The sequence below is a fragment of the Podarcis tiliguerta genome (assembly GCF_965153285.1).
Source record: "Podarcis tiliguerta genome assembly, chromosome: 8".
Taxonomy (NCBI): domain Eukaryota; kingdom Metazoa; phylum Chordata; class Lepidosauria; order Squamata; family Lacertidae; genus Podarcis; species Podarcis tiliguerta.
In genome coordinates this window covers 20076079-20091079 of record NC_139541.1, presented here as the reverse complement: position 1 = coordinate 20091079, position 15001 = coordinate 20076079, and the positions used below count along the sequence as shown (strand labels likewise).

The following is a 15001-nucleotide window of genomic DNA, read 5'->3' as shown; positions in this document are numbered from 1 at the left end:
GGGCAAATCCCAAGGGATTTGTCAGCACAGTCAACTGTTTGCTTAAGGGTTTGTTCTCAAGCAGGAGATTCCATCGGAATGAAGTATTGCAGTTCAAGCGCCCATCCCAAACAGCCGTGTTTTCCAAACGGGGGGGTTGGAGCCAAGTTAGAACAATGGCAGTACTCTGAGCACCAGGGGTGGGTGGAGAGAGATCGTTATACCAACTCCCAATTCTTGCCATCCCCAGAAAAAAATAAAAGCTTCTTATTTGGTCTCCAAGAAAAAGCAAATGCTGCATTTTGAAACATCGTACGGGGCCCAGGGATAGGGAGGAGTTGTAGGCAGCTGCTGCAGGGGAGATAAGGGGGCTTATAACAACAATAAGGGGGCTTATTGTTTGTACCCTGCCCATCTGGGTGGCTTGCCCCAGCCACTCTGGGCAGCTTCCAACAAATAAGTCAAGGGGACAGCTAAGCTTCAGAACTGGGACAGGGTGGGAGGAGAGAGGGATAAAAAGAGTGTGTTGACTTGAACTCACCACTTGGAAATTCCCCCACCAACAAAAATGCAAAATGTTTACGAACAAGCGACAACAGAATTACAAAGTCAAGTGATAGGAGTAGCAGAAGGATTTGACAAGAGAATGCAGGACATGTGGTTCTGTCAAGAGAGGAGCTCTCTTCCTCCTCAGCTCCGCTTTCAAACACCCAGCTGAGCACTAGGAGAAGCCTCTCTAGCCCAGCTGCCTCCAGCCCTTAAATAAATAATTTAAAAATCAACTGATTGATTGATTGATTTTATCCCGCCCTTCCTCCCTCTTGGCTGAGGCTTGCTTCCTGCTTCCTTCCCAAATCCTTCATAGCTGCTATATCCCACAAGAAGGGGAGCACATCTCCGTCACCTCCTAAGATGGTTGGAGCTCCTCCTGTCTTGGTATCTGTTACCTTGTTGATAGGGTAGTGAGCTCCTGCCCGCATCACCTAGGAACAGGGGAAGCTGAGCATTTGTCTATCTAGCACTGACTGGCAGCAACTCCCCAGGATTTCTGAAAGGGAGTCACTTCCAGCCCTACTTGAAGATATCAGGTACTGAACCTTTTGTATGAAAAGCTCTATACACTTCCCTACCTCTCCTTAATGCCATTGTTTTTCACCCCCTAAAAATGACACACCTTACCAAACCATGTTCAAAACACAGCCTCCCATCTTGACCCCCGCAACAGTGCCTGGGGGAAGAGGAATGAGGTCTTTGTGTCCCAACCAACAAAGATGTAGAGGCATATCTAATTACCCAGCAGCAGCCCAACAGACAATCGCTCTTTCATCAGTGGAAAGAAAATGTTAGGAGACTTGTGTGTAAAGATGCCCCTTTTGTGTTTCAACATTTGCCGTATCAAGGCTAGTAGGGGCTTGGAGCGGCTCCGGCTTATCTTCTCATAGTAAATTAGCAATGCATAGCATGTACGGAAGCAGCGGGGGAAGGAAGAGAAACCACATGGCATATGCAAGTTATGAGATGAAGAAGCACATCAGAAGTCAGGAGATCAAAACCAAACAACATACTTTGAAAGCCAATCAGAAGCCGTGGAAGCCGCGTCAGACATTCGGCTTCCAAAAATAGTTTGCAAACCGGGACACTCACTTCCGGTTTGGCGCGTTCAGAAGCCAAAACTTTTGAGAACTAAGGTGTTCGAAAACCAAGGCACGACTGTACTACAAAAAATGATGTGATGACCACCAACTTTTAGGCACCTTTGAAAGGGTGTTTAGACCAATTCATGGAAGAAGAAAAAGAAAAGGTTATCAATAAGTAAGAGCTGTTCGACAGTGGAATTTACTGCCAAGGAGTGTGGTGGAGTCTCCTTCTTTGGAGGTCTTTAAGCAGAGGCTTGACAACCATATGTCAGGAGTGCTCTGATGGTGGTTCCTGCTTGGCAGGGGGTTGGACTCGATGACCCTTGTGGTCTCTTCCAACTCTATGATTCTATGATTCTAATGGCAACATTGCACCAGGCCAGGTGTGTAATCAGTTCAGCCTTTTAAAAGCTGAACCTTAAATAGTTTAAGATACTTCCCAAACCACTGCTCTAAGGGTCAGATCAATACAGCTATTTTTAAGAAGAGAAGCCCCTTTAGATGCCTTTATGCTTCTGGATTTGTTTGTGAGGTTTATCAACCAAGGTTGCTTGAGGACATGGAGACATCCGTAGCACTGACTCAGTGACACCTGCAAGCCAGATGCTAACCCATCCCATAGAGCAGCATGAGCAAGTTCAGCACGTATAAACTGTTAAAATAAACACACTTGTCCTGCACTTTTTTTTTTAAGTGCTCCCTTTAATGTAAAGCATGTGTGCTCCGTAACAACGCATTATCTTTTCTCGTAGCCACAGCCCGCTAACCACAGAGCTGAACCACTTGGCGTCCACATGTGTAAATACAGGGCCAGCTACAATTTGGGGGGGGGGAGGGAAACTAACCAACCAGCCAATCATTCTCTCAAACCAGAATACAAATTTACAGCATGAGAGCACAGAAGCAGATGTTCACCTCTCCAGCCACTTTGACACAATGCACCTCGAGAAATTTACAGTAGCAAAACGTGGCAAATGTAACCAAGGCAGAGGCCCATAGGTAAGAGTGGCCATCTGTTGATGTTCACAGGCATTACTCGTTCCGAAACCAATAGCCAACCCACCCACCCCCACTGTAGGTGTGGTGTCACATTTTTGCAGTTACACACATACACACAAGTTGCTCTCATTTGGGAAAGCTTGGACTAAGGGAAAGGCCATTTTATAAGAGGCATTCTTACTTTACACCCACAGTGGAATATCTGTTGGGTATGTCTAGTTTCCTGCATGCACTACAGTTCCTAGACTTTCTTCTGTTGATATGCCTACCTCCTGGGGCTCCTTTGTGAGGAAGGGTTGGATACAAGTGTAATATATAGACTAGACTAAAAAGGTAAAGGTACCCCTGACCATTAGGTCCAGCCGTGACTGACTCTGGGGTTGTGCGCTCATCTCACTCTATAGGCCAAGGGAGCCAGCGTTTGTCCGCAGACAGCTTCCGGGTCATGTGGCCAGCATGACAAAGCTGCTTCTGGCGAACCAGAGCAGCACACGGAAACGCCGCTTACCTTCCCGCTGGAGCGGTACCTATTTATCTACTTGCACTCTGATGTGCTTTTGAACTGCTAGGTGGACAGGAGCTGGGACCGAGCAACGGGAGCTCACCCCGTTGTGGGGATTCGAACTGCCGACCTTCTGATCGGCTAGTCCTAGGCTCTGTGGTTTAACCCACAGCGCCACCCACGTCCCATAGACTAGACTAGACTAAAGTAGAATAGAATAGAACAGAATTCCTGTATACTACACATGGGCCCCTTCAGCCATAAAAATCCAAGTTACCAAAAACAAACTACCGTACTTTGTTCTCTTTCCCCACCCTGCAGCAATCTATTGAAGGCAGCTGCTCTTAATTCTGATCTCCTCTCCATGTTCAATTATGCCAGGGTGATGCAGTAGGTTTTTTCCTTTAAGAAAACAAACCCATTACGGTCCTACGAGCTTTGAGAAACATTTACATACAGATTGTGCCAGCCGTTCCAAAATGAAACAAAAACTTAAGGAAAGAATATATAATCAAGTCTGTATGCTCAAGTCTTATGATAACACAGAAGCCTTTTCGGGTCCAAATTATAATGCTTGACGATAACAACATCAGGGAAGATTGTGTTTACTCAACTTCGCCTAAACTTAGCCAGCTGCAGGAATTTCAAATTTAACTCTCAGATGCTCAATTGAGGAGAGCGTGGTCGTGCTTAGGTGTTTGTGGGCTTCCCATAGTCATCTGGTTGGCCGTTGTGAGAACATGATGCTGGACTAGCTGGGCCATCAGCCTGATCCAGCAGCTTCTTCCTTCGAAGCTTGGTTATTCACTGACAAAACTGGGACTAGCAACACTGAGGCTTCTTATACTGAAGGGGGAAGGTGTAGGGTCATTTCAGGTTCTAGGTACATCCTCTTGGTGCCTGATTGGTGGAGAAGATGTAGCTGGGCCTGAAGGCCAGCTGGTACTTGTGGGAAGTCATAAGCCAAAAGGGACTGCAGACAACCCCACCATTAGGGCTACCAACGTGGTATGGATTGAAGAGAGCATAGCAGAGAGAGCATTTGAAGAGTGCTTAGAGCGTGTTCCCTACTTTACATGTTTCATTTATGTGCACAGGGACCCGGATCACAACCCCCTGTGTAACGGGGGTGGGGAACGCCTGTACTCAGACACTAAGACAGGAATGAGGGTGGATTTCGGATGGGAAACTGGTGTGTGGCTTCTCTCCAGATTGGGAACACATTCCAGATTAAGGCTCTGCACAGCTGCATCTCCTTAAAAAAAAAAAAAACCCAAGTTCTGATGCCAGAAACTTTGTGTCAAGAGGGCTCAAAAGTTGCAGGACCACGGATAGCACCAAGGGTGCAATTTGCTCCCACGAAGGTTGAGAACAGACCGAGGGCTTATCCACACTCACCTTTTGCGCTGCTCTTTTAGGCACAGGTCCGCGCTTAAAAGTTCTGTGTCCGAGTATGCGTGCTTTGTGCCCCAAAGTTTTCCCCACGAAAACCTGCTCTTTAGCACTCAATTGGAACAAGCATCAATGTGGATTTTCTGTTGGCTGCTGCTTGCACTTAGCTTTAAGGAGTGGGTTTCTGCAGGGAAAGCTATGGGGAGGGGGAGGTCACCCAGACCCAGAGCTTTAAAGCACAGACCATGCATGAAAAGAGCAGAAGAGTGTGCAGAAGCCCCAAGCCTTTTGGAACCTCCATCCCCATGTTGATAGCGGTGGATTCTTAAAGGGTCATCTCTCTGGCCTGAAGATAGTCACTCATCCTCTTTCCCATGGGTTCCCTCCTAGTTTTCTCCCTGTGCCATTGGAGCGTTGAAGTCCTGTGGGAGATGCCCAACTCCTCAGGCTCCAGGGAAGCTGAGCATGAGGACAGAGCTCTGGCCCTATGGGCACAAAAGGACATTTTGAGGGTTCGTGTCCATCAGCCTCATTGGTCTGAACCCCAGCAGCAAATCTGGTTCCTTAACTGAAGACTCTGTATCCTCTAACTCTTGGTTGCTGCTAAACAGTGGCCAGCTGGTGTCATATCGCACCAGTTCTTAAAGGCTTGCACTGCTTGCCAATATAGTTACCCTCTGAATTTTCAAGGCCTTGAACAACTCGAGATCTACATACTTGAAGGAGTGTCTGTCCGAATAAACCTGTCCAGGTGTTAAGATGGGACATGGACGCCTTCCTCAATGTCTTCCCATAACCAGGAGACATTCATTGTGCAGTGATGCCAGAGAAGAGTACCTTCACAGTGGCACCCAGACTGTGGAACTCCCCCTGCCCTCTGAAATTCATCAGATGCCAGCTTACAACACAATTTTATTGTGACCTTCCTAGAGCACTTTGGCTATTGAAGAGGCTGTAGATATGTTAAGTCAACAAATGAAGCAGCCCTTAAAAAAATCTGAAACCACAAAAACTGAAAACACCATAATGTGTAATTTTATCCCTTAGTAATTTATGCAAAAGTCTCGGTAACCTAATATACATGTATCACCACTGTCGATTATGAACTCTTTTTAATTTCTCTGTTGGTTAATAGCTTCCACTGTTGTGGAACATGAGCATTAATTCATTTAGGTTTCTTTGGTATCAACAGACAGGAGGGGGGTGTTTTATCCCTCCCTGCTGTTCAAAACCAACTCCATCATATCATACGCTGCACAAGCTGTGTTTATAGCAAAGCAGTTGCAGTAGTTATCCATTTGTAAGGTTTCATTATCTGTCGCAGCAAAGCCTTTGTCATAAAGCGAAGGAGGAAGAAAATGATAGCAGCTTGTAAAAATGGGAGCTCAAGGTGCCCTGTGTTTTGTAGTAGACGCATGAAGATTACAGGCACATACACAGGGGCAAGTATTATTTACCATTCTATGATGCTGCCTGTCAGCAACAGGGAGAGTTAAAAGTTTGCTGCAGGCCACTAGGAGGAAATTCCTACAGAGCAAAAAAGATAATGAATGATAGCAATGTTCTGCAATTATTCAGGAAGTCTTTTGTGGCAGTTAGAAGAAACGAAAGAGTCAGGTGAGTCATTTGCAATGATTCTCTTTAAAGATCAGGGTAATACATTGCAGACTTTGTAAAAGAAGGAGAAACATTATGTGTGGAGTTGTTGTCGGCATCTGTCTCAAAAAACAATGGAGTGCACAGAGGAGACTGCGGCCAAGATGGTGGAAGTGGAGCAGAAGAAGAAGCAAACTTTCCAGAAGTTCACCTATCAGGGTGTTGACCTTGGCCAGCTCCTTGACATGTCCTATGAGCAGCTGATGCAGCTGTACAGCACCTGCCAGCTCCAGCGGCTCAACCGCGGCCTGCGCCGCAAGCAGCACTCCCTCCTCAAGTGGCTGTGCAAGGCCAAGAAAGAGGCCCTGCCCATAGAGAAGCCAGAGGTGGTCAAGACCCACCTGCGAGACATAATTATCCTTCCAGAAATGGTGGGCGGCATCATTGGCGTGTACAATGGGAAGACCTTCAACCAGGTGGAAATCAAGCCTGAAATGATTGGCCACTATTTGGGAGAGCTCTCCATCACTTACAAGCCCGTTAAGCACAGCCGACCTGGAATCGGGGCCACTCACTCCTCTCGCTTCATTACTCTGAAGTAAGGGGATTTGGGAAGAGTTGTCTCTCCCGTGTAAAGAAAAGGGTTTCCCAACAACAACAACAACTAAACAATGGGGTGCACCTCCAGATTCTCCAGATTTAGCATTGTTATTTGTTAGCATAGTTCTACTTTTTATTAATGGCTTGGAGAATGCACAGTATAACTAAAGTAAATCAGAGACATCCAGGGAGCCTATAACCCTAGAAGATGGCTCTTTTGTGACCTCACAGACGCTCTTGGGTCAAAAGCTATCAATTATGCAATCCAGTCAACCTTCCGGTTTGACAGGCTCAGTGCTTCTGTTCAACACTCTAAGTTGCGCCCTGTAAATGCACATGAATTTTTTAACTGTAATTTGCAATTAGTTTCATTGTAAGTCTGCTCCACAAAATAAGGCTCTAACAAGCTGCCAACAGGGGTAGTCATCACTTCTGTGACTTCAAGCTACTCTTGTGTATTTTAGACCCCAGGTGAACTAACTTTCTCCTGCTTGCGCCTGGAAGCAACTTAGTAACAGCATCAGCTTTGAATGGCATTAATTCTCCTCATGCTGTATTTAAACTGTGAAGTGCTGTGCTAATTTCTTCTTTAATTTGAAGAGTGTGTGAATACCATCATCAAGGCAACATTAATTCTCTCTCTCCTTAGGCTCAAGGGGAATGAATTCTCCTTAGTCTCACAAAGCAAAAATTCAGCCAGGGATATACAAAGGAATGTAAATACTGTACAGCTTCTCAAGCATTTTTGGGAAGCAAGATGACAACCTAAAAAAGCTGGGAGGATGGCCTTGTTCTGTACACTTACTAGACTTTCACCACTTGGTATTCCATGGTCATAAAAGAGGGCCTTTGAAAAGCATTTCAGCTATTCTGAAACTGCACCCTGCAATATGTAGGGGTTGAAACCTAGCGAAACACTGCTTCCATTCAGAATTGGCATATACAAATGAATAGATACGGTGGTTAAACAGGCTTGAATGTTTTGAATGATTAAGCAGGAAACTCAAGGAGAATGTAAACCAATAAAATGCACTCAACCAAAGAGGCCTAGAATGGCCTCAAGGAGATTCAAACAGTCTGGCTTATCTGCCCCCTTTTGAAAATATAATGTTGGATTTCCTCACCATGATGTCCCAGAGAAGGCTACAAAAATTTAAATGTACAATATTAAAATCAGCTTTAAACAAATTACAGCCAAGAGACATGTGTAGGTCCTAACACACGCATGCACACACACACACACACACACACACACATATACCATTTTTTTCGCTCTATAAGACGCACCAGACCACAAGACGCACCTAGTTTTTGGAGGAGGAAAACAAGAAAAAAAATATTCTGAATCCCAGAAGCCAGAACAGCAGGATAGCTGCGCAGCCCGCATTCACTCCATAAGACGCACACACATTTCCCCTTACTTTTTAGGAGGGAAAAAGTGAGTCTTATAGAGCAAAAAATACGGTATATATGTATCAGGTGTAAAGAGGTCTGTCTTTGAGCACATCAGGAGAAGAGTTAAATCGCAGTGTCAGTTCCCATGAGGCTGGTCCCTCTCTAGGTCATTCAAATGTCCCCACAGCCATACAGGAGCTTGCTGATATATAAACAGTTCCTATATACCCATGAGAAAAATCTAAAGCAGCCTCACCTCTGCCTTGACATGTGTGACAAACATGGTTGTTTTCTGGTGCATTGTTGGCCTTACTTGCCTTTTGAGGGAAAGTCGGGAGATGCTCTTAAAAAGCATCTTTTGCACTGATTTACCCATGATACTTCCAGGTTTGAACACATGTCTGCAAGGGGTCCTTCTTAGTGACAATAGTGGTTCCCAAACATTTTTCCACTTGAAAATGGTTGGTGATCTTGGAGGGACCACTTCATGATTTTTCTACAATTGTAATGCACTGTGCTGGATGCCGCATGCTTTTTAACTGTATTTTTATTGTTCCTTTCATTTTCTTACTTTGCAATTGTTATGTACCAAGCTTGGATCCTAGAACAATAGGCAAGTAGGATTCTAGAATGCAACAACTGATTGGCTTGCAGGAAAAGACCAGTCAGGCTCCAGGAGGGAAGCAGAATCAGCCAATCAGACAGCACTCATTGTGTAAATAACATATATAAAAGCCTGAGGTTTGGGGGGCAATTCAATCACTGTTTTACAAGCTGCAATAAAGAGCATGAAATCACCACAGGACTCCGAGTATATTTCAGCAATTTTAAAGGTAAAGGTAAAGGACCACTGACAGTTAAGTCCAGTCGCGGACAACTCTGGGATTGCGGTGCTCATCTCGCTTTCAGGCCAAGGGAGCCGATGTTTGTCCGCAGACAGTTTTTCTGGGTCATATGGCTAGCATGACTAAGTCGCTTCTGGCAAAACCAGAGCAGTGCACGGAAACACCGTTTATCTTCCCGCCGGAGCGGTACCTATTTATCTACTTGCACTTTGACGTGCTTTTGAACTACTAGGTTGGCAGGAGATGGATCGGCAAGCCCAAGAGGCTGAGTGGTTTAGACCACAGTGCCACATGCATCCCAATTACTTTGCATTTTACCATATTACAATTTGTGCTCCATAGAATTCAAACTGCAGTACAATAAAATACAATATAAGAAATAAAAGAAGCAGTGCAAATACAGTTTAAATCAATATGAATATTTAATGTGGACACACCATGGGCCACTTGACTGACACTCACAGACCACTTGTGGTCCATGGACCACAATCTAGGAACCCCTGGGTTACAAGCTGGATTCCCATTTGTGCAATGCTTTCCTCTCACCCAGAATCTACATTGGGGCCTTTTTCGGTTTCAAGCAAAGACCATTTTCATTTCCCCCAGCTTGACTTTACTGAGCTTAATGTGGTATTTCAAGCCAATGTTCTTTATTCTGCTCTTTCATTGATTGCTCTTTTATATAACGTATTTCTCTTTTTATGTGAACCATTCTAGAAATGCTCATTCATTCATTCATTCAGTGAATGTCTTTCCTATTAATACATTGATTAATGAATCAAGTTTCAGGGCCATCTCCTGGGTCTCTGGAAGTCACATCTGCTCGCTGGTGGTGAATACAAATTGTTCCTAACATCCACCCAATTAAGGGCATATGAATAAGCATTACATCTGAAATCCTGCCCATGCTTCTTAAGAGCATTGATCCACAGCAGGATGCACAGTTGGGTCCCCAGATAGCCCCCCAACACCATTATTATTATTATTATTAGCAGCAGCAGCAGCAGTGGAAGCCATTTCATTAGAGTAAACAGGGCACTGCTCTACCCTGTTTTACATATCACTTGGGAAGACAGGCAAACTAATGCCAGTGTAGTGAAAGAAGCAAAGATCACCAGTGTTGAAGCAATAATTCTTCAACATCAACTTCGTTGGACTAGTCATGTTGTGTGGATGCCTGATTATCATCTTCCAAAGCAACTACTCTATTCCAAACTTAAAAATGGAAAGCGTAATGCTGGTGGTCAACAAAAGAGGTTTAAGGACTGTCTCAAGGCAAATCTTTAAAAATGTAGCATAAACACAGACAACTGGGAAACACTGGCCTGCGAGCTCTCCAGCTGGAGAACAGCCTTTACCAAAGGTGTCATGGGCTTTGAAGATGCTCGAACTCAGGATGAAAGGGAGAAACGTGCTAAGAGGAAAGCATGCTTGGCAAATCCTCACGGTGATCAACTCCCACCCGGAAACCTATGTCCCCACTGTGGAAGGGCGTGTGGATCCAGAATTGGCTTCCACAATCACTTCCGGACTCACTGTTAAAACTGTGTTTATGGAAGGCAATCTTACTTGGCTACGAGTGATGGCCAAAGAAGAAGAAGCTCTACCAACCTCAGTCTGCCCTCAGCTAGCTCCCACCTGCCCTGCCTTTCTCACATATAATCAATGAAGGGGTGGTTCTGCCTGTTATTGGCTCTTCCTTCACCTCCTGTTGCTCTCCCTGCCTTCTGCCCTTCCCATCCCAAAGGGCACCAGCCACCACTGATCATAAGCTATTATAAAATAGGCTTCTAAATGGCTTATGTACCAGCAGTGGCCAGATCCGGGGCGCCGCCCACTGAAGTGTGTCACTTGATGTAGCCTTTCCTTGCAAGGGAGATTCTCCAGTTTCCCCTTTGGTCTAATTACGATTCCTGCTCATGCTAAGGGCCACGTTTTATGTGAACTGATTTGCAAAAATCTGGGGCAATCCACACACACACACAAAAAGCTCAGAAGGTGCTCAGTAGAGACTAGGACTCCTGAGTTTCTGGTCCTTGTGCTTAATGAAAGTTCTAAATAAAGGGAACAGTTCTTCATGCAACACGCCTTCGGTTCAGTCAAGCCACTTCCCCCATGCCCAGCTCCACAAATACAATCAAAGCTGGATCAGAAAACACAAGATAGGCATCCGGCAGGCTGTTTATTCAGTAAACAGCGGCAGAGTGGTTTGCTCTCCATTCTTTCCAGTGACACGTTTTGGCAAGAAGCCGGGCCAGCAGTAAGCACCATGCTATTAAAACAGGAGAGCAAGGTAAATAAGGTGCCCCGAGGCAAAAAGGCCTCGAGGTCAGACGTGGAACAATGGAGACACAGATCTATGCTTTATAGAGACAAAACCATTTCAAGGGATGGATGAATCAGTTTGTTTCCTGTCAGTGTCACTCATGTGCTTATTCATAGGTCTGTTTCACCCTGCTCTGCATTAATCTGTTTTTTTTCTCTCTCTCTCTCTAAGAGATCATGAAAATTCACATTTAAATACACATCTTTGAATTTACAAAATGCACCTTTATCTTAAAAAAAAACTTTCATAAACATATTTTGCTACAGTTTATGAACTACAGAATATGAACCAGAGACCTTCTACATACAAATCATCTGTTCTGCTGCTGTGCTCTGCAGATCTCCCATCTTCTCTCTTCCCCACCCTAACTTAGCCAGGCACATATCTGGCACACACGCACAAACACAAAAATCAACATGGAAACTTTTAATAGGTCACAGCAAATATGCCACCATTTTGCTATTCCCCCCCACTCCCCTTTAATTATAATCAGCACTAAATAAAAAAAAATGGCACGTTGCCAGACTCCCAGAATGAGAAAATCCTAATCTACAAGTCATTCCAGGAGGAAGTTAACTTAATGGGAAAAACTAGTGGGTGGCAGTGGGTGGATAAGGGGAACTTAGCTGAGTTGGTTACAGTGTGGTGCTGATAACGCCAAGGTTGCAGGTTCGACTCCCATATGGGACAGCTGCATATTCCTGCATTGCAGGTAGTTGGATTAGATCAGGCATAGGCAAACTCCGGCCCTCCAGATGTTTTGAGACTACAATTCCCATCATTCCTGACCACCGGTCCTGTTGGCTAGGGATGATGGGAATTGTAGTTCCAGAACATCTGGAAGGCGGGAGTTTGCCTGTACCTGGATTAGATGGTCCTCAAGGTCCCTTCCAACTCTATGTTTCTATGCTATTAGGGGCAGAACATGAGAAAGTGTCCTAGGAACCTAACCTGCATTCTGAGCTATGTGAACATGACACACTAAAAAAAACCACATTACTTCCCCAAAAAGAATCCTGGGAACCATAGTTTTTTCAAAGGTACTGGGAACTGTAGCTCTGGGGGGGGGGGAGCGACTACAGTTTACAGGGCGGAAGCGGTCTGCTTTAAGCGTATGCCTTAGAGTCACTTCGCCAAAGCAATATGTAAACAGTATTTATGTCCTGCCCTTCCTCCAAGGAGCTTTGGGTGGCACACATGGCTCTTCTCTCCATTTCATCTGCACAACAGCCCTGCAAGATTGGTTACACCGAAAGAGAGCTGGTGCTAAAGTTCCCCAGCAAGTTTTGTGGCCAAATAGACATGAGGCCAGATGTCCCTGATCCATGCCGGACGGTCAGCAACCACACCATATTGGCGCCCATGTGCCATTTGAATTCCCTTTTGGCTGCATTCAGGGCCTCACCCTGCAAAATCACACCAGCTCGCCTAACCCTGCAGAACCACACCAGCATCGATTCTCCTGTTACCAGTTTTAAACAGGTTCCCGTCCCCTTGGCAAGTGCTGTCCAGACTTTCCTTCCTTTGGGCACCTTGAAGGCCAGCAACTTAGAACTCAAACAAGCAAGTCATCAGAAGATCTACTGATAAAAAGGTTGCGTCTTACCTAATCTCTCTCTCTAGCTTTTGGTTTAAAGGGTTGCCATGAACCCAAATGCTTCAGAGGACTCCTCGGGAAAGCAACAGCACATCAGAGATCCTCTTTGAGGAGAAGGAAGCAAGCGCGTTTAAGAAGGTAAGGATCCACCCAAGTGGAACTCCTCGGTCTTCTCCAAGTTAGAGAACCCAAAGTGACGATGTTTTCAGCTCCTTGCCGCACTGCTTTCCGCGTTTCATTACGTTTCCAGATAAAGAGCAAAGGCCAGAGACAGAAGGTTCTGTTGCAACCATAAACGCTACCGAGCTGTTCCTGTAGGAGCTTGTTAGAGGTTGCCAAACCCGCTTTCGCTTCAAAGAGGGGAAGAAGTGCTAGCAGTACAAAAACCAAAAGACATCTAGGGAGAAATTGGTGGCGGGGTGGGGAGAGAAATGTACAGAGCACATACCTCAGTTTTCACTCTTTTTCATTGGACAGAGAGTGCAGCTTCAATGCTTCTGTCTCCTGTGCCTACACGGTGTCTCCCATGTAGAAATCTCAAAAGAGAGAGAGAGAAAGCAAAAGCTCCTCCCATGTATATTTTGCATAAGGAGGGCCCGGAGATTACAAAGCAACTTTTTATCGTCCTTGTTCCAACAGCTCCAAGGTAACAAGTTCTGACGGAGGAGGAGGAGGAGGCCAAAGGCAAGCAGAGGGAGTTTACCGGCCTTAGGTGGACTTCATTCTGCCTCTCGCTCTCTCTTGTTTTCAAACAAACGGGAACTTGTTCTTCAGGTTGGGAGCTGAAAGAAAACTGTTTGTGGCTATATTCGAGCGCGGTGCTGCCTTGTGCACCGGCAGGCTGGGGATGATAAAAGGCATGTTCTGTTAACTCGCAGGCTCCCACGTGGGCGGTCAGGTTAACCATTAGCACACAGACGGGATGGGCTTGGAGTTTTGGACTTCCTCATCCCGCTGCCAGGGGTAGTCGCTCCTTCGCCAGGTCTGTTGTAGCAACAGCGAAGAGAAGGAAAGAAACAAAACAGGTTTTCATATCTGCAGTAGTTCAATGCAAACATCTGGCATCAAAAGCTTATTCTGCATCCTTATTATACATTTATTATTTTAAGGGGTGTGTGCGGTGCTGCAGCATAATGCTCTGCATGTCGAAAAGCCCAGGTTAAATCTCCCAGTGTCTCTGGTTAAAAGGATCTCAGGTCCTGCCAAGACTTTGGAGATACTTTGCCAGTAGAAGCAGACAGGACTGAGCTAGACGTAGGCAGTACTGCATGCAAATCATGTATACAAAGTGAATACGTGCAGCTTTATTATATCTGTATAAAAACCATGTGTTCAGTTCATGGGGTAGAGCCGGAGTTTAGTGGTAGAGCATCTGCTTTGCATGCAGAAGGTCCCAGGTTCGGTCCCCTGAATTTCCAGGTAGGGATGGGAATGTTCCCTGCCTGAAACACTGGAGACCTACTGCCAGTTAGTGTAAAGGTAAAGGTAAAGGGACCCCTGACCATTAGGTCCAGTCGTGACCGACTCTGGGGTTGTGGCGCTCATCTCGCTTTATTGGCCAAGGGAGCCGGCGTACAGCCTCCGGGTCATGTGGCCAGCATGACTAGCGAACCAGAGCAGTGCACGGAAACGCCGTTTACCTTCCCGCCAGAGCAGTACCTATTTATCTACTTGCACTTTGACGTGCTTTCAAACTGCTAGGTTGACAGGAGCAGGGATCAAGCAACGGGAGCTCACCCCGTCACAGGGATTCGAACCGCCGACCTTCTGATTGGCAAGTCCTAGGCTCTGTGGTTTAACCCACAGCGCCACCTGCATCCCTTGCCAGTCAGTGTAGACAGTACTAAACTAGATGGCCCAATGGGTCTAAGGCAGGTTCTAACATTCCTACAGGGACACCAGTTGTCTCAGAGCTTCATTCAGGTGGTCTCTGTGGTTGTGGTTCAGGCGGGGAACATATTCATATTGATTTTCAATTACCTCTTTTATATTTTATATTCTGTTTCACTGTGTTACCATTTTAATTTCACGGCATTCAAACTGTAATATGAGAACACACATAAGAAATAAAAGGATATATTTAAAATAGATGAATAAATGAGTAAATTAAGTTAATTCAGAATATGCAGAAAA

General features: G+C 45.4%; 2 protein-coding genes across 2 annotated transcripts in view; one reads left to right on the top strand and one right to left on the bottom strand.

Annotated features, from left to right (window-relative positions):
* The window catches only part of PLCH2 (phospholipase C eta 2), a 308782-nt gene extending 295017 nt beyond the window's left edge, over positions 1-13765 (bottom strand). The window contains exon 1 of the mRNA XM_083452318.1: positions 13317-13765. The gene's annotated coding sequence lies outside the window, so the exon portion shown is untranslated. The remainder of the gene's footprint in view (positions 1-13316) is intronic.
* LOC310684958 (small ribosomal subunit protein uS19-like) lies at positions 6225-6742 on the top strand. Its single transcript, XM_083456419.1, has one exon. The coding sequence runs from the start codon at positions 6240-6242 to the stop codon at positions 6705-6707; it is 468 nt and encodes a 155-aa protein (XP_083312545.1). The 5' UTR covers positions 6225-6239; the 3' UTR covers positions 6708-6742.
* Positions 13766-15001: the final 1236 nt, after the last annotated feature.